The sequence below is a fragment of the Crinia signifera genome, chromosome 12 (genome assembly GCF_055691185.1).
Source record: "Crinia signifera chromosome 12, ASM5569118v1, whole genome shotgun sequence".
NCBI lineage: Eukaryota > Metazoa > Chordata > Amphibia > Anura > Myobatrachidae > Crinia > Crinia signifera.
Genome location: NC_139228.1, coordinates 11,113,195 through 11,133,691, shown reverse-complemented (window position 1 = coordinate 11,133,691; position 20,497 = coordinate 11,113,195). Strand labels below are relative to the sequence as shown.

Below are 20,497 nucleotides of genomic sequence, written 5' to 3'. Positions count from 1 at the left end.
CGTTGTGCATGCAATGCGATGCAATGTGATGAAACCTAAGTACAAAAAGTATGTGCAAGCGTGGCGAGCGTAGCGAGCCCGCGAGGGGCGGCGGTACGCATCCTCCGACCTTTTCATACCCCCACTATCCACGTCGGCGTGGAGTTGATGTTATATAGTGTGGCGAGCGCAGCGAGCCATCGAGCCCAAAGCGTGGCGAGTGCCGCGAGGGGACGCGGATACTTGTGAAGCCCGCGAGGGGATGCGTATAGCTGTGAAGGTATCCGCGTCCCCACGCGGGGCTCGCCACACTATATAAAATCAACTCCACGCAGACGTGGATAGTGGGGGTATGAAAAGGTCGGAGGACGCGTACCGCCGCCCCTTGCGGGCTCGCTACGCTTCGGGTTGGCGTTGATAGTGGGGTGGCTTTAACAATGGGGGTCATTTAGCCACCGTGTCTTCTGATCTGATGTTCTGTGTGTCCGAAAACCACTAAGGACTGTCCGGGAGTTGAAGGGAAAATTGGACAATCATTTATTAGCAGTTTCTTATATAGCACACACATATCCCGCAGCGCTGTACAGAGAATATTTGAACATTCACATCAGTCCCTGCCTCAGTGGAGCTTACAATCTATATTCCCTACCACATGTACACGCACACACAGACATTCTAGGGGTAATTTGTTTAGAGCCAATTAACCTACCAGTATATATTTGGATTGTGGGAGTTGGAAGGCTCAGCAACGCCTTTTTTTTTCTGCGGAGATTACGAGCAGTAGGACTATATAGGCCAGTGGTGTCAAACTCATGGCCCTCTAGCTGTTGTGGAACTACACATCCCAGCATGCCCTGCCACATATTTTATATAATGGATTGTTAAAACTACTGCAGGGCATGATGGGACATGTTCCACAACAGTTGGAGAGCCATGAGTTTGACACCACTGATCTAGGCCCTTGATGGCTAACCTTGACACTCCAGATGTTTTTAAACAACACATCCCAGCATGCTCTGCTTCAGTTTTGCTATTTTGGACATGCTAAATCTGATGCAGAGCATACTGGGATGTGTACAACAGCTGGAGTGTCAAGGTTAGCCATCAAGGATCTAGTCCATGGGTCCTCAAACTGCGGTCCTACAGATGTTTTGAAACTATAAATCCCAGGATGCCTTGCCACAGTTTTAATACTCCCTTATAGCAAAACTGTGGCAAGGCATGCTGGGATTTGTAGATTCACAACATCTGGAGGGCCGCAGTTTGAGGACCCATGATCTAGGCCAATGCTTATGAATTTCTGTTGTTGTGTAATTGAGAGTATGTTGACTTATGCCATTGCGGTATTGTATGGGAATTCTTAAGGTGCCCACAGACGCATCAATTATTGAATGCGTTTTGTACTTTTTAAGCACAAATTGCATCTTATGTACAATTATTGGATGGTGTTTATGTTCCCGGGAGCCCGATATTGTATGTCTAAAAAAGTACGTGCTGCACGTACTTTTTAGACTACATCTGAAATTTAACATTACAAACATGGGTTCATCACATGCATCCAAGTGCACATCTCATAGCAAGCTGGAAGAAAAATTGTATAGAACCATTGTACAGTCAAAAACTCATAGCACAGTACAATTGTAGCGTCTGTGGGCACCTAGTGCTCTGATCGGAGATCCCTAGACAGGATAGTCAAGGCTGCAGAAAAAGTCATTGGCCAACCCTTGGCTAGGATGGCAGGTATTTTTTTAAAGAGGGGAAAAGTTAATTCTAATAAAATTATTTTAGATCCTAGCCATCCTTGTTATTCTCTTTTCTCCCTGTTGCCCTCTGCGGAACAGTTTTTTCCCATCTGTTATTTTAAGTCTATATTGTAGTATGTGAATTGTGAGTATTTCTTTCTCTCTCCTTTTTTCTTCCTTTTGAATTTCACTGCATTTTTTAATGTTGTAGTGACAATAAATTTGATTTGAAACCGGAGCACCCGGAGGAAACCCACGCAAGTGGTGGGAATCGATCTCATAACCACATCGCTGTGAGGCAGTAATGCTAACCATTACACCACCCATACTGCCCCAATCATGATTTTAAAGGGGTGTACACACACTTCGATTTTGACAGGTTTTCGATTTGATTTTGCTTATAGAATCAAAATCGAATGTTTTTTAGATGCTTTCGATCTGCATTTGATTTGCTTCACCTGGCGCTCCCGCTTTCTCTAGATCGAAAGGAAAAATTGACTGTGCAGGAAAGGAAATCTCAAATTCAAACCTGTAAATCGAATGGGTACAATGGCCCTTATTCTGATCTGTGCGGCCGGAGCCGCATACGTTGCTCCGGCCGCACAAACCAATCCCCGCCTACAATACGGATCGCCACGGCCGTCCGTACGCGGACGGCTGGCGATCCGCATGAAAATGGTGGGGCGTACGCCTCCACCATGGTGGGAGCTGCCCCCTGCATTCGATGGTCGACGACCATCGAAGGCAGGGCCGCACGCTCCACCCGCTCACGCAAGCTTAGACCACACGGACAATCGTCCGTGTGAAAGCTTGTATGGGGGTGGAGAGCTGACATCCGGCGATGTCAGCTTTCCGCCCCCATCACTGGCGTCATAGCCTCATTACCATGCATACGCCCCGCGTTTGCATGGGAACGCCCATGAAACGCGGGGCGTATGCATAGGGAAATGAGGCTATTAAGCCCCTCACGCCCCTATACGCCCCCTTTGCGGCGTATAAAATTTTTGTGCGGCGATTTCGCCTGCACATGCGCAGAGTGACCTCTGCGCATGTGCAGAGTGAAAACATCGGCGGTACGGCCGCACGCGGGCCGTACCGCCGAGATCAGAATAAGGGCCAATGTGACTTGAATGCACATCGAAATTCGATATCTAAATCGATATCGAATGCTAAAGGGCAGATCGAATGTGAAATCGAATGAAAAGCAAAGACAAAATCGAAAGGGGGTGGAATTGGGAAAATCAAAAGCAAATCGCATAGAAAGTAAAATCGATGCGTGTGCACACACCATAAGACAGGTCTCTCTGATGTATGGCCACCTGCGCCAGTTGCTCATCAAGGTTGTTTGTCAACTGTGCATTCAGCTCAATTTGGATATCTTTCTGAAAAAGCCGATTAGACTGTAGGTAGATCCAGGCCCGGCGACAGGGGGGGGGGGGGGTCAAGGGGGACAAGTGTGACGGGCCCCGGCGATCTGAAGGGCCCCAGAGCTTCCATGCCCCGGCCCGGCCGCTGCCCGCCTGTATTAGCTTTGAGTCAGTGTCACCCCCGGGGCCCGGCCGTGACACTTGTTACTGCCGTCCGTCCATCTGTGTGCGGCCGCTGAATCTCAATCTGTGTGTCCCGCCGCTGCGTCTCTCATCTTCTCTGTGTTTGTGGGGCGCAGCCATTCAGTGCCTGGCAGTGGCTGGTTGTCTCCTGTCTGCAGACTCAGCACTGGCTGCGCACTGACAACTTTCTATATCCGCCTCCCAGAAACTGGCCACTTGGTACAGTCCCGCTGGGCATGGTCATGTAATGAAGCTGTACTGTGCACTGCAGTGGGTGTCCTTCCCTTCTGCCGCCGCCGAGGAGCTGCAGGCTGGCAACAGGAGAAAGACGACAGCAACAGTAGTAGTCGCTCGCAGCCACTGCTGTCCCTAGAAGCCGTCACGCTGGGTGTGGTGAGTGCTTTCTGGGTCCTGTCACCTGTCAAGCTCACCATACATTTTTTTTTAACTGATTTTATATGTATGTATGTATATATATATATATATATATATATATATATATATCTATCTGCGGTGCACATGGGTGATCATCATTCTCCTTTTTCATACAACTCTGGGAGGGTGCTCATTCTGTTTAATACACAATGTCCTTAGTATGAATAGTATTCCCCTTTTAATGGAACATAGCCCACGATGAGAACACAGAGGTCATAATGCCTGGGATGGTAACATCTGTGTTCTCTTCATGAGTTATGCATATACATAGGGGCCCCAAAGATGCACGTGTACCCAGCCCCAAGATTTCTGTTGCCGCCCCTGGGTAGATCTTTCGTCCAGGACACTGGGTTGAAGGGAAATTGGTCATCAATGTCTTTCGACGAAATTGGTGAAAAAAAATTGTACAGTGTGTATGCACCTTAAAGGAATTTCACCACAGGTGATGGCAATCATACAGGAAGAGGGAATCCCAGGCAGAGAGTATTGTGTCCCTCCTGGAATAAGTCATGTTGGGAGGCATGATACATGTCAGTGACAGAGCTATCGCTAGATGTGCTCCCCCCTCTCTGTGGGTCACGCAGTCTCTGCACCCTCTCTGTGGGTCACGCAGCCCCTGCCCCCTCTCTCTGTGGGTCACGCAGCCCCTGCCTCCTCTCTGAGGGTCACGCAGCCTCTGCACCCTCTCTGTGGGTCACGCAGCCCCTGCCCCCTCTCTGTGGGTCACGCAGCCCCTGCCCCCCCTCGCTGTGGGTCACGCAGCCCCTGCCTCCTCTCTGTGGGTCACGTAGCCCGTCCTCACTCTGTGGGTCACGCAGCCCCTGCCCCCTCTCTGTGGGTCACGCAGCCCCTGCCCCCTCTCTGTGGGTCATGTAGCCCCTGCACCCTTGGAAAGAGCCGTTATTGTCAGCAACAGTGGCAAACGCAGGATTTTCAGAAGGGGGTTTCCAGAGGGGCGGAGCAAAGCACGGAGATGGACACTTAGGTGACCCAGTATATGCCGGGTCAGTTAAAGTATTATAGATAGACCAAATGTATATAAATAATAATAATATATATATATATACACACATACAGGGGTGTCAACAGCATTATATGACCCCTGGGCATAGCAATGTATTGGGGCCCCTACCGATCCTCCAGCGGTAGGGGTGGGGGAAGATTTGATGTCCTGCAGGTGGTAGGGGGTATTATATCAACCGCTCTGCATGTAGGGCCTGGATCAGTAATTTCCACTAATTACCCCTTTACTGCACAGATGGTGGGAGATGGAATGGGAGAAGGGGGCATTGGGCTGAATGAAGGGGCTCTGATATATAACTTCCAGGGTGGTAGAGTATGTTTAATATGCAGAGGAGGGGTGTATAGTGGAGTGGGCTTATTATTCATAATTTTCTGGTGGGAGGACAGCTTGCTTGACTGCAGATATCTCCAGTTCCCAGAAATAGGTTTCTTAGATTGGAATGGAAAAACTAGAGAATCCCACCTACCAAATGGTATTGGGCACTAGGGGACCAGAGTTCAGGAGGCAGAGCAATCTGCCAACGAGTATATAAAACTACATACCAGGTGTGTGGAGCTGGAGCAGTAACCAGCTGCTTGACGGCTAATATCTCTGGTTCTGGGAACAGTAGAGACAAGCTGCCAGTGTCCCTCAAAGGGGGAGAGTCCCAGCTTTTGGAATATACCCTCAGAAAAACGCTACATCAGACAGAACCTGAAATATCTGACTGGGAATAACAATTAACAGGCTTGGATGGGGACCACTGCTTTGAAGTCAGATATCTCCAGTTCCCAAGGGCCGATTTTTACAATTCTTATATCCATGGAAAGAGGGGACCCTCAGCTTTCAGCTGAGGGTCCTTAGACTCCTGGGGGGTATCTGGGTACTCAGAAACCCCCCCTGCGTGCGCTACTGAGCTATGGTGATATCCCGTACACCAGCCTAATATAACATTCCATATATGAAAATTAGATACTTCCAGACCCTTCAAATGCTGATACCACAGTTCAGTGCTGTAACAAGGGTGCCCTGCCCACAGCGTAGGTGCCCTGTGGGTGGCATTGGTCATCGCCAAGATCTGCAGATGCTCAGCTCTTTCTGTACACTCCAGAGCTCCGGGCACAGTGGCACACTTCTACCATAGGAGGCGATGCCCTGCCCCATGCTGCTGCCGTGTGTGGTGCCAGGTAGAAGGGGCGGTGGCAGGGGGAGAGGCGCCCGTATGTGTAGTGCCATCATCACCACCAAAGAAAATACAGGTGCCAATCTTTATGCAATGGTACATGTACTGTACAGTGGTATATTATACAGTTCCTGCAGTTTATATACTCTCTTGATCACCCTTTGCTTTGGCGCCATCTAGTGTTTCCTGAGCTCATTGCAAGGTTTTTTTTTTTTATCTAAAATGCACAGCGGAAGGCAATGTGCATTACACAGCAGCTTGCTCCTGGCAGTGGTAGGCTGACAGCTATGGAGTGGAGAATGTTACCATCAGGTGCATATTAGGAGCTGGTAGGGCCAGTGTTCAGCAGCCCTCTATTCCCTGTGTTTGCTTGACTGCACATCCTGCACAGTGCACCGTCTCCATTGAAATGATGGTGCTACAACAGAGGAGAACCATACCAAGCGGGCACACTAGTTCGTCATGGGTGCGGGGTATGTTGTAACCCGTGGGCCTATATAAACTACACATCCTGCACCCATAATAGTTTCCCCATTGGTTGCTTAATTTCAGAATGTCAACATTAGGATCAGGCTGCAGTTGTTTGGGTAGGGGTTAGGTTATGGTGTCAGGGTGAGGCACTGAGGCACTAGGGCAGGGGTTCCCAACCAAGGACATTAGGATCAGGCTGCAGGTGGAGTAGGGGTTAGGTTATGGTGTCGGGGTGAGGCACTAGGGCAGGGGTTCCCAACCAAGGACATTAGGATTAGGCTGCAGGTGGAGTAGGGGTTAGGTTATGGTGTCAGGGCGAGGCACTAGGGCAGGGGTTCCCAACCAAGGACATTAGGATTAGGCTGCAGGTGGAGTAGGGGTTAGGTTATGGTGTCAGGGCGAGGCACTAGGGCAGGGGTTCCCAACCAAGGACATTAGGATTAGGCTGCAGGTGGAGTAGGGGTTAGGTTATGGTGTCGGGGTGAGGCACTAGGGCAGGGGTTCCCAACCAAGGACATTAGGATCAGGCTGCAGGTGGAGTAGGGGTTAGGTTATGGTGTCGGGGTGAGGCACTAGGGCAGGGGTTCCCAACCAAGGACATTAGGATTAGGCTGCAGGTGGAGTAGGGGTTAGGTTATGGTGTCGGGGTGAGGCACTAGGGCAGGGGTTCCCAACCAAGGACATTAGGATTAGGCTGCAGGTGGAGTAGGGGTTAGGTTATGGTGTCAGGGTGCAACACTAGGGCAGGGGTTCCCAACCAAGGACATTAGGATTAGGCTGCAGGTGGAGTAGGGGTTAGGTTATGTGTCAGGGTGAGGCACTAGGGCAGGGGTTCCCAACCAAGGACATTAGGATTAGGCTGCAGGTGGAGTAGGGGTTAGGTTATGGTGTCAGGGTGAGGTACTAGGGCAGGGGTTCCCAACCAAGGACATTAGGATTAGGCTGCAGGTGGAGTAGGGGTTAGGTTATGTGTCAGGGTGAGGCACTAGGGCAGGGGTTCCCAACCAAGGACATTAGGATTAGGCTGCAGGTGGAGTAGGGGTTAGGTTATGGTGTCAGGGTGAGGTACTAGGGCAGGGGTTCCCAACCAAGGACATTAGGATCAGGCTGCAGGTGGAGTAGGGGTTAGGTTATGGTGTCGGGGTGAGGCACTAGGGCAGGGGTTCCCAACCAAGGACATTAGGATTAGGCTGCAGGTGGAGTAGGGGTTAGGTTATGGTGTCAGGGTGAGGCACTAGGGCAGGGGTTCCCAACCAAGGACATTAGGATTAGGCTGCAGGTGTTGGGAGTAGGGGGTTAGGTTATGGTGTCAGGGTGCGGCACTAGGGCAGGGGTTCCCAAGCAAGGACATTAGGATTAGGCTGCAGGTGGAGTAGGGGTTAGGTTATGGTGTCAGGGTGAGGCACTAGGGCAGGGGTTCCCAACCAAGGACATTAAGACAGACTAACAGTGCTGCAGGTTTTACGGGAAGCCTTATTTAAGAACAGGGGGTATGGGTCATAGGGTCAACAGTACTTAGCTCGACCACTATAGGTCGACATGCATTAAGTTGACATTGTCATAAGGTGGACACAAGCATTAGGACGACATGGGAAAGGTCAAAGTGAGTATTTCATGTTATTTTGTTGTCTATGTAGACGGAAGTCAATATGGACACTGTATACATGTACCACGTTCGCTCGTCATGCTTTGGGCATGGTGCCTCGCGGCACAATTACATTCTCACTCTATGCCCACTTGGATAGTAAAGTAAGAAAAAACACCCTTTTTTGTGAGAGAAAAAACATGAAAAACATAATGTCAAACTTATGACCATATAAAATTCTGTGCAGCAGCAGCAGCCAATGTGTTGCTTTAAATTCATGAGCGGGTGTCACTACACTGCCAGGAATACACTACAGACAAACTATTTTGAACACACAAATGATCAAATGCGCTATAAGAGCTCAATATATCCAATACTGATGATGATATGTTGATGGCATCTCCAGATGATTCTTCAAATGGGAATATTAATCCATAATTCCTCAGGTAATTTAAGACAAATAATATAAAAGCAACAATGTGTGGTATTTTTAAAAAATGTGAACAGAAACAATAAAAAAATAAAAAAACAGGAAAAAACATTCGCCAAGGTGTTCTTAACCCTGTGAGTGCCAAGTGAATTTGTCAAAATAGGGGTGAAAGTTGCCAAGTAAACATTTGTATTAATCATAATGACCTGTAATGTCACCTTATATAGGAAATATTATCTTTTTTTTATTTGAATTTATATAACAAATGTGGTATTTTAGTGGATATTTTACTGGAAATGGGCTAATGTTTGTAGCTAGTATAGATCACAACACAAAAGATGCAGCGCTGGTATTGAGGGGAGAGGGGGAGGGCGCACATTTTAAAGTTACAACACTGTACCACATTAACATTATATAGAGTTTATTTCTGATAAATTTAATGTTATCTTCATGGAAAAAAAAAATGCTTTTTTTTTTTTTTAAAATAAGGACATTTCTAAGTGACCCCAATCTTGTAAACTGTAGTGTAGGTCTTCCACTCTGCTGGTTTGACTCTTTTATGTACTTGGGTCACTAAGGACCCTTCTCTATATCGGACTCTAAATATTATCATTCAGCTGGACTACCTACGCTTCCGTATATCTGTGTGGGGAAAGCTCCCTCTCACGATCACTGGTTAATTTAATTAAAATAACAGCCCAGCCCAATGTACATTCCACAATAGACAAATGGATATTGAGATCGTAAGAACTTACAAGTATCAGGGTTTTCATCTGAACAATAAATCGGACTGGACTGATAATTCTGCTGCTTTGTATAGGAAAGGGCAGAGCAGACTCTATCTGCTGAGGAGACTGAGGTCCTTTGGATTGCAGGGAGTGCTCCTGAAGACCTTCTTTGACTGTGTAGTGGCATCGGCCATAGTCTACGGAGTGGTCTGCTGGGGCAGCAGTGTTTCAACAGCCGACAGTAAGAGACTAAACAGGCTGGTAAGGAAGGCCAGTTCTGTCCTAGGAATGCCTTTGGATTCTGTAGAGATTGTGGGTGAGAGGAGAATGATCAGCAAGATGACATCATTATTGGATAATGCTTCACACCCGCTCAAAAATATTTTGACGGATCTGTGTAGCACTTTCAGTGATAGGTTGCTTCACCCTCGATGCTCAACGGAGAGGTACCGCAGGTCTTTTCTACCTGCTGCAATCAGAATGTACAACTGTCATGGTCTGTAGAGACCTACATGTTCTTAGATTCTAGATTTATATTGTTTGGACTTCTTATCTTATTTGCTATTTTCACCCTTATCTGTACTTGAACCTTGCTGTAACAATTGTAAATTTCTCCATTGTGAGACGAATAAAGGAATTCTATCTATCTATCTAGACCTTTAAATGTTTTTATAAAGTCAAAGCCTGGGAACAGCAGAGGTGTTCTCAGCCAGAGGGGTGGTGGGCCTGGTCCTGATGTCCGCATGACAGAGGTGTGGTGGGCCTGGCCCCGATGTCCACCTGGCAGAAGGGTGGTGGGCCTGGTCCTGATGTCCACATGACAGAGGTGTGGTGGGCCTGGCCCCGATGTCCACCTGGCAGAAGGGTGGTGGGCCTGGTCCTGATGTCCACATGACAGAGGTGTGGTGGGCCTGGTCCCGATGTCCACCTGGCAGAGGTGTGGTGGGCCTGGTCTCATCATGGCAGAGGTAAGAAGACCATATAATGATCCTGAGTTTTGTGCTTGTAATGCCGTCCTTCTGTAGTAATGTTGGTTTGTTGTTTGCCTTCTGGTTTCCTTCGGTTAAATACTGGTATAACACTGATTCTAAGCTGAACATTTCAGCCTAGACTCTTCATAAATTAGACCAGTGGTTCTCAACCTCGGTCCTCAAGGACCACCAACAGTGCACATTTTCCAGGTCTCCTGGCAGGTGCACAGTTGCACTCATTATTCACTGACACATTTTAAAAGATCACAGGTGGAGCTAATTACTTCACTTGTGATTCTGTGCAGAGATCTGGAAAATGTGCCCTGTTGGGGGTCCTTGAGGACCGAGGTTGAGAACCACTAGATTAGACCCCCTCCTGTCCTAAAAGGACTGGCCTCAGGACCTAGAACAGGATCACCAGTCTCACATGGTTTCTTTTTCTTAATGTATATTAAGATCTGCAAAAAAAAAAAAAAGAATATATAAAACAATAATAATAAGTGCAAAATACAACAAAACCACTGGGTAAAAGCCACCAACCATTAAACAAATACCAATATTGCACAGCTAACACACCAAAATATGTGGCGGGTGCTGACATCGTCCACTCGCCCTGAGCAGGCAGCGCCACACCTGTTTTTCCAGGGGGGGGGGGGATGCCTAGCGTTTTCATAGGGATCCCCATAAAACGCTGGACATTGCCCTGATGCCACCTCGCGCCCTCCTGTCTGCCCGCCCGCTCCCTCCCCTACCCGGCGACTCTGATACTCGCATAAGACATTCACACAAACCCCCCACCGTCGAAAACTGAGCCAAATTCAGGCCCCTATGATCGGGTCTGAATCAGCCCCTTAGGATCCTTGAAAAATAACCTGGGAGCGAGTAGGGAAGGACCCGCGTAACGGGGCAGTGTGACCCCATTTATAGCAAAAGTGTGGAGTGTAAACAGGTCCCACTCCGCGGTGTGAACGGGGCATTCTAAATCCTGGCTAGCTTTTGTACCAACCAATCAGCTCCTGTCATTTTTAAAATGCAGCCTGTGACATGGCAGTAAGGATGCTGATTGGGTGGTACTTTATCTCTCTCCAAGGCTTAGTACATCTCCATTTCCCTAGACAACACCCTGTACTACAGAAATTACTATGAAGTTGAATGATGGGGGAGAGGGTACAGATCTCACCCCCATCCCACCCCCTATGTACTCAGGAACAATCATTTAACAATGGTGCAGCCAATACTTTTTAAAAGTGCTACCCCATATTATTACCACACATTTTCTACATTTCATTAAAAGGGGATACGGTCAGTGGGTCGACCATAAGACCAAATGCATTTCTCCGCCTATGTATAGACTCAGCGGCTTCCTCAGGAAGCCGCTGAGTCTATACATAGGTGGAGAAACTCATTTTGTGAGCGCCACCACCGGACCCGCTGCTGAACAGCAACACAGCTGATTACAGCACCATCTTGCGAGTCTCCTGAGTATTATGGCAACAGTTCTTTTCACACTCTGGGGTAGATTTATTATAGCGGCGCCTATCGCGCCGCTATAACAGTTCCTGCTTCGCCTAATTAGCGAGGCGAAGCAGGAGGGGACAGTGACAAGAACTATTAAGATCTTGCCGCCGTAGCGGGGGAGCGCTAACTCCCCCCTCCGGCGATTTCCCTCCTGGAGACAGCGCATCAGTTAATACTGATGCGCCGTCTCCCCCCCCCCCCCCCCCCCGGCCGGCTCACTGCGCATGCGTGGGATCTCGCTAGTCTCGCGAGATCCCAGCGCAGCTCAGTGCCAGCAGCAGGGACAGCGCTGTCCCTGCTGTTAGGTATAGGGCATCGCCGCCTGCAGCTGGCGAAGTCGCCAGCTGCAGGCGGCGGAACGGTCAGCGATGCTGACCGTTCATAAATCTGGCAGGGGCGCAGTGCAAAATATCGCCCCTGCGCTATGCCTCCTGCACCACACCGCCGGCGTTAGAGTAAACGCTCGGCGGGTGTCATAGATCAGGGGAAGCGCTATCCCCTGCTATAACGCACGGGGATAGCGCAGATTCCCCTGATCGCCGGTACATAAATCTACCCCTCTGTCCGGAGTGCATCTCTGGTAAATAATGGAAGGACTGATATCTTGTTACCACCAAATTTAAAAAAACCTTGCAAAAGATCAACAACAACAGAACCACTGGAGATTACAAATTACATGCAGGACTGGTAACTAGAAAATATCAATCATTGCCGCTAAAGGAACTCTATAGAGCCTCTATAGTTTTGAGCCACTATATATATATATAATATATATATATATATATATATATATATATATATGCCTCTTCTAATCCAATAATTAATGCCAGTATTATATGTTGTATGTTGTTTGTCTTGTAATGTCTATTAATTAAATTATGTGAAGTTCACTTCAAAGATTAGTTTTTTTATGAAATTTGAATAACTTTATATTATTTAAAAACAGTTGATTTACTGATTAATTTGCTGAGCAAAGCTGACCTCTTACAGTGACAGCGACTCTTTTGCCGTAGTTACTTATCCACTTGCAGCTCTGATTACAGGAACACATCCTTCTTACGCGGCAGCAGTGTTGCTCAGTTGATATAAATTGTTGGCTTTAGTCCAGCTAACCAGCGCTCCTGAGTGACCCTAGGGCCACTTTTTCTGTTGAAGGTCTACAGGGAACTAGGTTGACAAGGTCGACACATGCGTTAGGTGGACATGGGTTTTTTGAGCCGACAGGCAGTATTTCATGCCCTACCATCCATTAGGGCGTGGTGGGAGAATAAAATAGTGTGCCGAGTGTAGCGAGGCACCGTGCCCGAAGCATGGCGAGCGCAGTGAGCTATGCGAAGGGACGCGGAGCACTTAAAACTGTGTCCATGTCGACTGTGTCGACATTCGGGTCAGAAAACCCATGTCGACCTAACCCATGTCAACCTTGTCCCTTGTTGACCTAGACCCCTGTCGACCTTCCAGAAATGTCGACCTAATGACTGCCAATCATCTTATAGTCGATCAACCCATCAAAGACCGTGCCAAGTAGATTAAACGTATCAAATAAACATTTATTTATGTGCAGAATTCTGCTCTTTGTGGTATTATAAAGGTGGATTGATCCCGAAGGGATTTAATGGGGTAAAAAGGGGATTTTTTTTTTTATTACATTTTTTGCTTGGGTCTCTTTGGTATGGATGACAAGTGAGAATAGCGGGCTACGCCTGAATGATAACTGCAGACAAGAACAGGTTATACATGCGGTAAGGAATCGGGATATACACTGTCCAGTACATACCAACACTAGAGCTGCAACAGGCAAAACTGCGACTGGGAATATCCACCACCGAAATCTTTCAGGAAGTTCTGTTGAAGCAATAAATCATATTGGTCAGAGCATATTTAGCTATAATCTATAAATTATCTATTAAAAACAGAAATGAAAAACCAACAGTACACCAAATACATACAACACACCGCAGGCATACTATACACTTGTATGATCAGCGTATACCAGTGGTTCCCAAACTGAGTGTACTGGCATAAAGAATCCTATTCTGTGAATTATAATGCATCAAGTAGCAGTTTTAATGAAAAAAACAAAACAAAAAAACAAACAAATATGTAGTATTTAATTAATTTCATAAGTTAAAATAGGTTGGGATTAAAAAACAGGATTTTCATATGTACATTACTTGTAATCCACTGGGAGGGTCACTAGAATGATGGCGGATAGTGGTACTAGACGGAGTTTCTCAATAAGAATATTTTGGCCTAGGGGTGCCGTGAAAAAATTATCTAGGGCGTCATTGTTCCAAAAAGTTTGGGAAGCCGAGGTACACCACAGCAATAAATATATACACCTATAAGAATATAGATCTGACCTACCTGCATTTTAGGATTTTTATGCAGCTTGTAAGGAAGAAGGGAGTCACACAATTATTTCCGCTAATGTCATACAGTGCTCACATTATAGTAAATGGTACATCACGAAATGCATCACAGCCAAACACAGCTTACCAATTACTAATTCACCCCCTCCCCATACCAGGCCAACAGTTACCAGTGAAGAATGTTATATATTTAAGATTATTTCAAAATTCATAAATGTATATTAAAAGTTTAAAGCGAAACCCAACACAACATATAAAGCAAGCATTGCAGAAAACCTCTAAACCAATTTCGGGTCCTGTCTAACAGGGGGCCTTCAGAAGTGCCACAACCATATAGGTGTGCGCGGTTGGGGTATATATATATATATATATATATATATATATATATATATATATATATATATATATATATATATATGTGTGTGTATGTTCCCTATGGACTCCAAATCAGCCTGACCTTGATCAAGTTTTCAGGCAATCTTCAGATTGGAAAGGTGTGGGTAACTGCGTTACCAGTAGGAGGCGGAGGCGCAGAGGTGTGCGTGGCTCTGTCAAGCTGCAGTACAGTTCCCCAAAATAAATGTGGAAAAGAAAAGGGAATAGACTGCGCTAGTATCCAATTTTCTTTTCCACAATCTTCAGATTAGCCCAGCGGGTGATCCTGTGAAGTTTGGTAGCGATCGGATCAACAGAAATTTTTTTGGGGCAATTAATTGATCCCGCCACAAATGAGATTTCGTTCCCGCCGAACTTCTGTCAAATGCAACTGAATATTCAAGCCGTTGTCGACAACGTATTCCCAAATCTAACAACCAACTACAAAAATCCGGATTGGCTGTGCGAAAGTGCAATTTTGGCACCAAAAAATGATGATGTCAACAAGCTCAATGAGCAAATTCAATTGAAACTGCCGGCAAAACAGTCAAATATAAATGATTCCCATAGCTCCATGACTACACAGATCGAGCTTGTTAGAAGGTTTTAGTGATATCCAGGTGACTTATTTAGTACTTTTTGATTTAAACACCTGTGCGGAAGCCTAGATATCACTAGCCCCCTTAATTTGTGAACGTTTGTATTGTGAGACATATGGTTAGAATTTTATGAAACTTGCCCTGTATTGCAACTTGAGTTATAGGTGAAATGTGTTACATAGAGAGCATTTGATTTGGAAGGGGGGGGGGGGGGGTGTATTGTTTTGTTTAATTCATAAGCGGTTGTTTAGGTGTGTGTGTGTGCGCAATAGTATAGGTCACGACACAGGAAAACAGGAGGCTGGTAGTGATAGGGGTGTGTGGGCATAAGAGGGACTAAAGAGGAGGGTGGGGGACACTGTGCAGCTTCTTCCAGTGGGTGAGGGTCCAGCGTGGCAGCACAGGAGTACAGGACGGTGACCCTGAGTCAGTGTCTCCTCCTACTGGGTGGCTGGGCTATGAGGCATGATAGGGGTATGTGGGCAGCACAGCGTCAGCGACTCCCCAGTGGTGAAAGTTACGGTTCAGGAGAGCAGGAAGCTTGGTAGTGATAGGGGTGTGTGGGCATACGGGGGACTAAAGAGGAGGCTGGGGGACACTGTGCAGCTTCTGCCACTGGGTGAGGGTCTCTTCCTACTGGGTGGGAGTTAGGGTGCATGAGAGCAGGAGGCCGGGTGGCAAAGCATGATAGGGGAATGTGGGCAACACAGGGTGAGCGGGTCCCCACTGGCGGAAGTTACGGGGCAGGAGAACAGGAGGCAGGGCAGTGATAGAAGTGTGTGGGCATGAGGGGTGGTAAAGGTTTTTGCCTGTTGCAGAGTAGGGATGGGCATTGGTGCAGACGCCATCGATGGTTGGCATTGATGGCCATTTTGCACCGTGCCATCGATAGTAGTAAAATATTACTCGGATAACCATCGATTGTTGTAGCTATCGACGGTCATCCATTATATCTGTCTGAATAGGCCGTGGGTCAATCAGAACTCGGTGGCGGGACTTCTGGGTGTGGGTGTGGGGGGGGGGGCGGCGGAGCTATGCTCCGTGTCCCGACACCTTATGTACATTGATGTAGGGAAACCATCTGGTCCTCCCACATCGATGGCAAAAGTATTCAACATCAGCCATAAACCATCGATGATTTGAAATCATTGATGGTCGATGGGCATCCCTAGAACTGGAGGAGGGTGGGGGACAGTATGCAGCTCCCGGCAGTGGGTGAGCGTCTCCTCCCACTGGGAGGGAGTGAGGGTGCATGAGAGCAGGAGGCTGTATAATAGTGGAATGTGGGCAAGACATTGATAAAAGTTGTGGTGCTGGTGCAGAGGGCAGTGGGGACATGAATTTAGGGCCGGATTTCCCACCTAGGGGCGGCACCTGCTTGTGGCGGTACAGGATCCCCCATTCTCACGGGGGTATGTGAAATGCGGGAGCGGGGTCGCGGGGGTCCGCTGAAGGGAATTGCTGGAAAGGGGTCAGGGGGGCCTGCAAATTGCGGGAGGGGGTGCAGGCATCTGCAATTAGCGGGAGGGGGGGGGGGTGTCCACAGATCGCAGGAGGGGCTTTAATCGCGGGAAGGGGGCGCAAATTGCGGGAGGGGGGGTTGTGGGGGTCAGTGAACCGCGGGAGGGGCGCGCGGGTTGCCATGAATCGCGGGAGGGGAGGGGGGGGGGGTTTGTTGTTGCAGGGGGCGTCATGAATCGCGGGAGGGGTCGTGGGGTGCCGTGAATCGTGGGAGGGGGGTCCGTGAATCGCGGGAGGGGGTCTGCAAATCGCAAAAGGGGGGTGTGAATCGCGTGAGGGGGGAGCGGGAGGGGTCGTGGGGTGCCGTGAATCATGGGAGGGGGGTCCGCAAATTGTGGGAGGGGGGCGCCATGAATCACAGGAGGGGGCGGGGGTCCGCGAATCGCAGGAGGGGCTAGAATTGCGTGCGGGGGGTGCGAATCGCGGGAGGGGGGGGGCGCAAATCGCAGGAGTGGGTGCCGTGAGGGGGGGTGCGAATCGCGGGTTCCCAAATTGCGGGAGGGGGGGCACCGTGAATCGTGGGAGCACCGTGAATCACGGGGGGGGGGGGGTGTCTCGAATCACGGGAGGGCCAGATACCAACGGAGAGGCTTTGGTGCGGCCTGGTGGCTTGCCACAGATTTCTGCATTGCAATGATCAGGTACAATGTAAGTCTCTTTGTGCTTTTAACAACCTCCATACAGTTTGATCCTCTTACCTTTGGCTGGGATACTGTACGTCTTGCTGTCTGTACTGACAACGTTCGTGACAGTCACATGGTATACCCCAGTGGCGTTCTTGGGGATGGTGAGAGTTTCGTTGTCTTTGCTCAGCCGGTGCCCCTGGGGCAGCTCCCCTCCATCTTTGTTCCAGGAGATGGTTACTGGATAGTCCCCAGTAAATCCAACACTCAGTGGCGTGTTTTCCGATAAATCCCCAGCGCTATAGATGATGCTGTTGATCATGACTCGAGCTGGGAAGAGAGGACAGGGAGAAGTCAGGAGAACAAGATACTATGGTCTACAGATTGCAGACACATCAAAAGGAGTGCAGAGGAGTGTAACTGGGACCTGGAGACCTGGCAACATTTGGTGCAGTCCGAGGGCCACACTTCCAATCCTTTTGGGCTGATGGTAAGGTACAGGTATAATGCAGACCCCATGAGGCCATACAGACTAACTACAAGGCACTGTACAGGCTGGTGGTGGTTCCAATAATGGTGTGGGTGGTGTTCAGATGGCAAGGGTTGGGTCACCTGGTAAGTCGGATCATATTATTATTCTTTATGGTGCGGCACCTAACAAATATATAAAAAAAATGTGCAAAACAAGAAAACAGTGACTTACAGATGGAGCCGGCCTGGTCTTTGCAGGGGATGGCGGAAGAATCGCCAGCCGCCATCCCCCGCCAGCTGATATGCGAAAGGGGATGCGTGCTGTAACGATCAGATCAGGTGATCGATCAAATTAACGTATGCTTCCTGTTATGATTATCTGTTCAAGCAATGTATGTCTGGTATGTTTGGTAAAATCATGCCGCCTGTGATTATTATGTGGGAGATCAGAACATGTCATGTATTATGTGTGTGGACTATTGGTGACCCAGGGAGTGTAGCCATCTGTGGACTCCTCTGGAGCTAGGATGTAAGATAAGATCTGAGACCCCTCATAAACCAGATTGGGGAGGGGGGGGGGGGGGGGGAGAGCAATAGTGTCCAGCCAACAGGCCAAAGGTGCTCTGGCCCTGCACTAAATTACCTCTTATCACTTGAGGAATGTATAAAATCTACTTCAAAGCAGGGACAACTTCTTTATGGGAAAGATCCTATATCTAGGGACCTTCACTAGGCTCAGCAAGGGAATGGTTAAAAATCCCAAGGGTGGGAGGGATGAGGGAGTCTTCAAGGTATAACTAAGGCCCTTCTCCCTATAGTCAGTGTCACTACCTGGGGGTCTAGCAAACAGGCTGTAGACGACCAGAGATTTCTTGTGGAGAACCCCCCCACGTCAGGATCTGTATTTAAGTGTAAGATAGGTTCTGTAATTTTTCCCATTTATTTTATTTCTGAAATTGCATTTAAAACTCGTGTGTACTTTTAAAATCATTGTAATGTCTTGTAACCATTTTGTTTAAAGCTCTGTAGTATTTCTAGGAATAAATAATACATATTATCAGTTCTGGTTCTGTGTTCTTAAGACTCATTAGCCTCAGAAGAGAAAGGCTGGAAAACGTTACCATTGTTATATTGTATTGTGTGGTCAGGTGCGAGCCAAGCCGCCCCTTGCGCAGTTTCAAGCGCTAAAATCAGGTTTTGGCTGGTGGCAGTGTACCTCAAGGAAAGGACCCGAGAGTCCAAAGTGAACCCCAGTCACGGCCGGAGCTGCTCAGATTGACGTATCGGAGCAGGCGACCGGTGGGTCCGTGACACGTGCGCATCCCCTTCTGACGGCGCTTCCCCCGGGTCTCCGCCGGCTTGTCGGCGGTCACCCAGGGTCCCCACCGCCTCCACGCACCCCCCCCTAACCCTGTCCGTCTCCCTGAAGCGGAGACGGGGACGGTTCCCTGTCACCCGGAAACTGAGACGCGCGTGCGTGTGAGACGCACGTGCGTCTGAGTCAGATGGAGCGGAACGCCAGCGGAGACAGTCTCCATCTGTATAAGTATAAGACAATGCACTGTAAGCCAGCGCTGCGAGTGTTCAGAACCCAGCAAGCAGGTAAGCACTGCCCTGCCGCTTCCACCTCCTATCACCCCCCCCCGCGGTTTTCTCCCTGCTTCCAAACGCAGTCAGTCTAGGCATTCTCAGCACTGTGAAGGCCGGGGATCATCTGCGTGTTCTCGGGCACTTCCAGAAAATTATGGGTTACCGCCCCAAAACTCCTGCAGGTGTCAATCACCCTGCAAGCAGCCAGCTCCAGCAATAATGGAATGACCGCGCATGGGCACTGTATGCAGGACGCATGTTTGGTCATTCAGTAATTGCTTAGGCTGTGAATTTGCAGCCCAGTGAATGGGCCTGAATCAGGCCCCATATATCTCATTCATTTGGTAGTAGTTTTGGAACTAAATAAAGGGCCTAATTCAGACCTGATTGTTCTCATAAATGGCAAACACACGCAGCACTGCAGGTGGGGCAGATGTAATATGTGCAGTGAATATCTATAAATAGAGGATAATTTTTGTTCCCTACATTTTCGACTATTTCTATACCATTGAAGTACTACCCCTGATGAAGTTTTGAGGACGAAACGCGTCAGTTTTTGGTCTGATGTTCATATCTACGAAATTATAAAATCTGAACTACTGGACTTTAATATGTTGCAAATGGAAACTGCCTTTTAAAAGAAGAAAAATTTTATTATAAAAAATTGTTTATACTTGTATCCAGCGAACTAAAATTATGACCTTAGATTAATATTTCTGCTGGTGGTGGCAGAGTAGATAAGTAGGAAACTATAGCAGATAAGAACAGTATAGGAAGTTTATGTAACCAAAACAGAGAAAGGAAATATTTACCAGATAAGAACAGATTAAATGTGAGGGTCACGGCAGTCGAGCTTGCTCCTGTCCCGTTCTCGGTCAGCTCAACCAAGAACATGCAGGCGGGATTCAATGTCCCACCTGCCGGGGACCGAGAAGGGGGCGTGGCCGGGAAGAGGCGAGCTGCAGCCGGTGGCTTGTCACTTCCCGGCCGTTCTCGGCAGAACGAGCCCGACAGCTAGTGAAGTCGGGCTCGTTCTGCCGAGATACCCTGCTCAATGCTGTCGGGGAAGACAGCATTGAATAGGGCCCGGCGGGCATCTCCCTGACAGGAGATGATCGCCAGTTATTGAATACCCCTTAAAGAGTTTTTTTTTCCTTCAAAGTATATTTATTGAATTTTCCAAAATTAAAGGAAAACAAGGGTACACACAGTGACAGAGGATTGCATTAACATACTGTTATCTATTGGCATACATGTGTAGCATAAACCTTTTCAAATTAGAGAAGTAGTAGATCATTAACATTGTTCATACAGTTATAACCTTGTAGCAGAACTACTTTAAAGCTAAGTA

At 48.1% G+C, this 20,497-nt stretch overlaps 2 protein-coding genes across 4 annotated transcripts in view; both read right to left on the bottom strand.

Annotated features, from left to right (window-relative positions):
• The window catches only part of PEAR1 (platelet endothelial aggregation receptor 1), a 91,961-nt gene extending 82,691 nt beyond the window's left edge, over positions 1–9,270 (bottom strand). Inside the window, exon 1 of the mRNA XM_083167110.1 lies at positions 9,134–9,270. The gene's annotated coding sequence lies outside the window, so the exon portion shown is untranslated. The remainder of the gene's footprint in view (positions 1–9,133) is intronic.
• Positions 9,271–10,396: 1,126 nt separating this feature from the next.
• Positions 10,397–20,497, bottom strand: part of LOC146050203 (uncharacterized) — a 33,585-nt gene continuing 23,484 nt past the window's right edge. For 2 of the 3 annotated variants that reach the window (XM_083167115.1, XM_083167114.1), the window contains exons 3-5: positions 17,161–17,415; positions 13,373–13,440; positions 10,397–10,535 (exon numbers count right to left, since the gene is read on the bottom strand). In XM_083167115.1, coding sequence (XP_083023241.1) covers positions 10,437–10,535; positions 13,373–13,440; positions 17,161–17,415 — 422 coding nt within the window. In that variant the 3' untranslated portion in view covers positions 10,397–10,436. Of the gene's footprint in view, positions 10,536–13,372; positions 13,441–13,962; positions 13,987–17,160; positions 17,416–20,497 lie in introns of all 3 variants that reach the window. The other variant, XR_014466281.1, reaches the window with a different exon arrangement.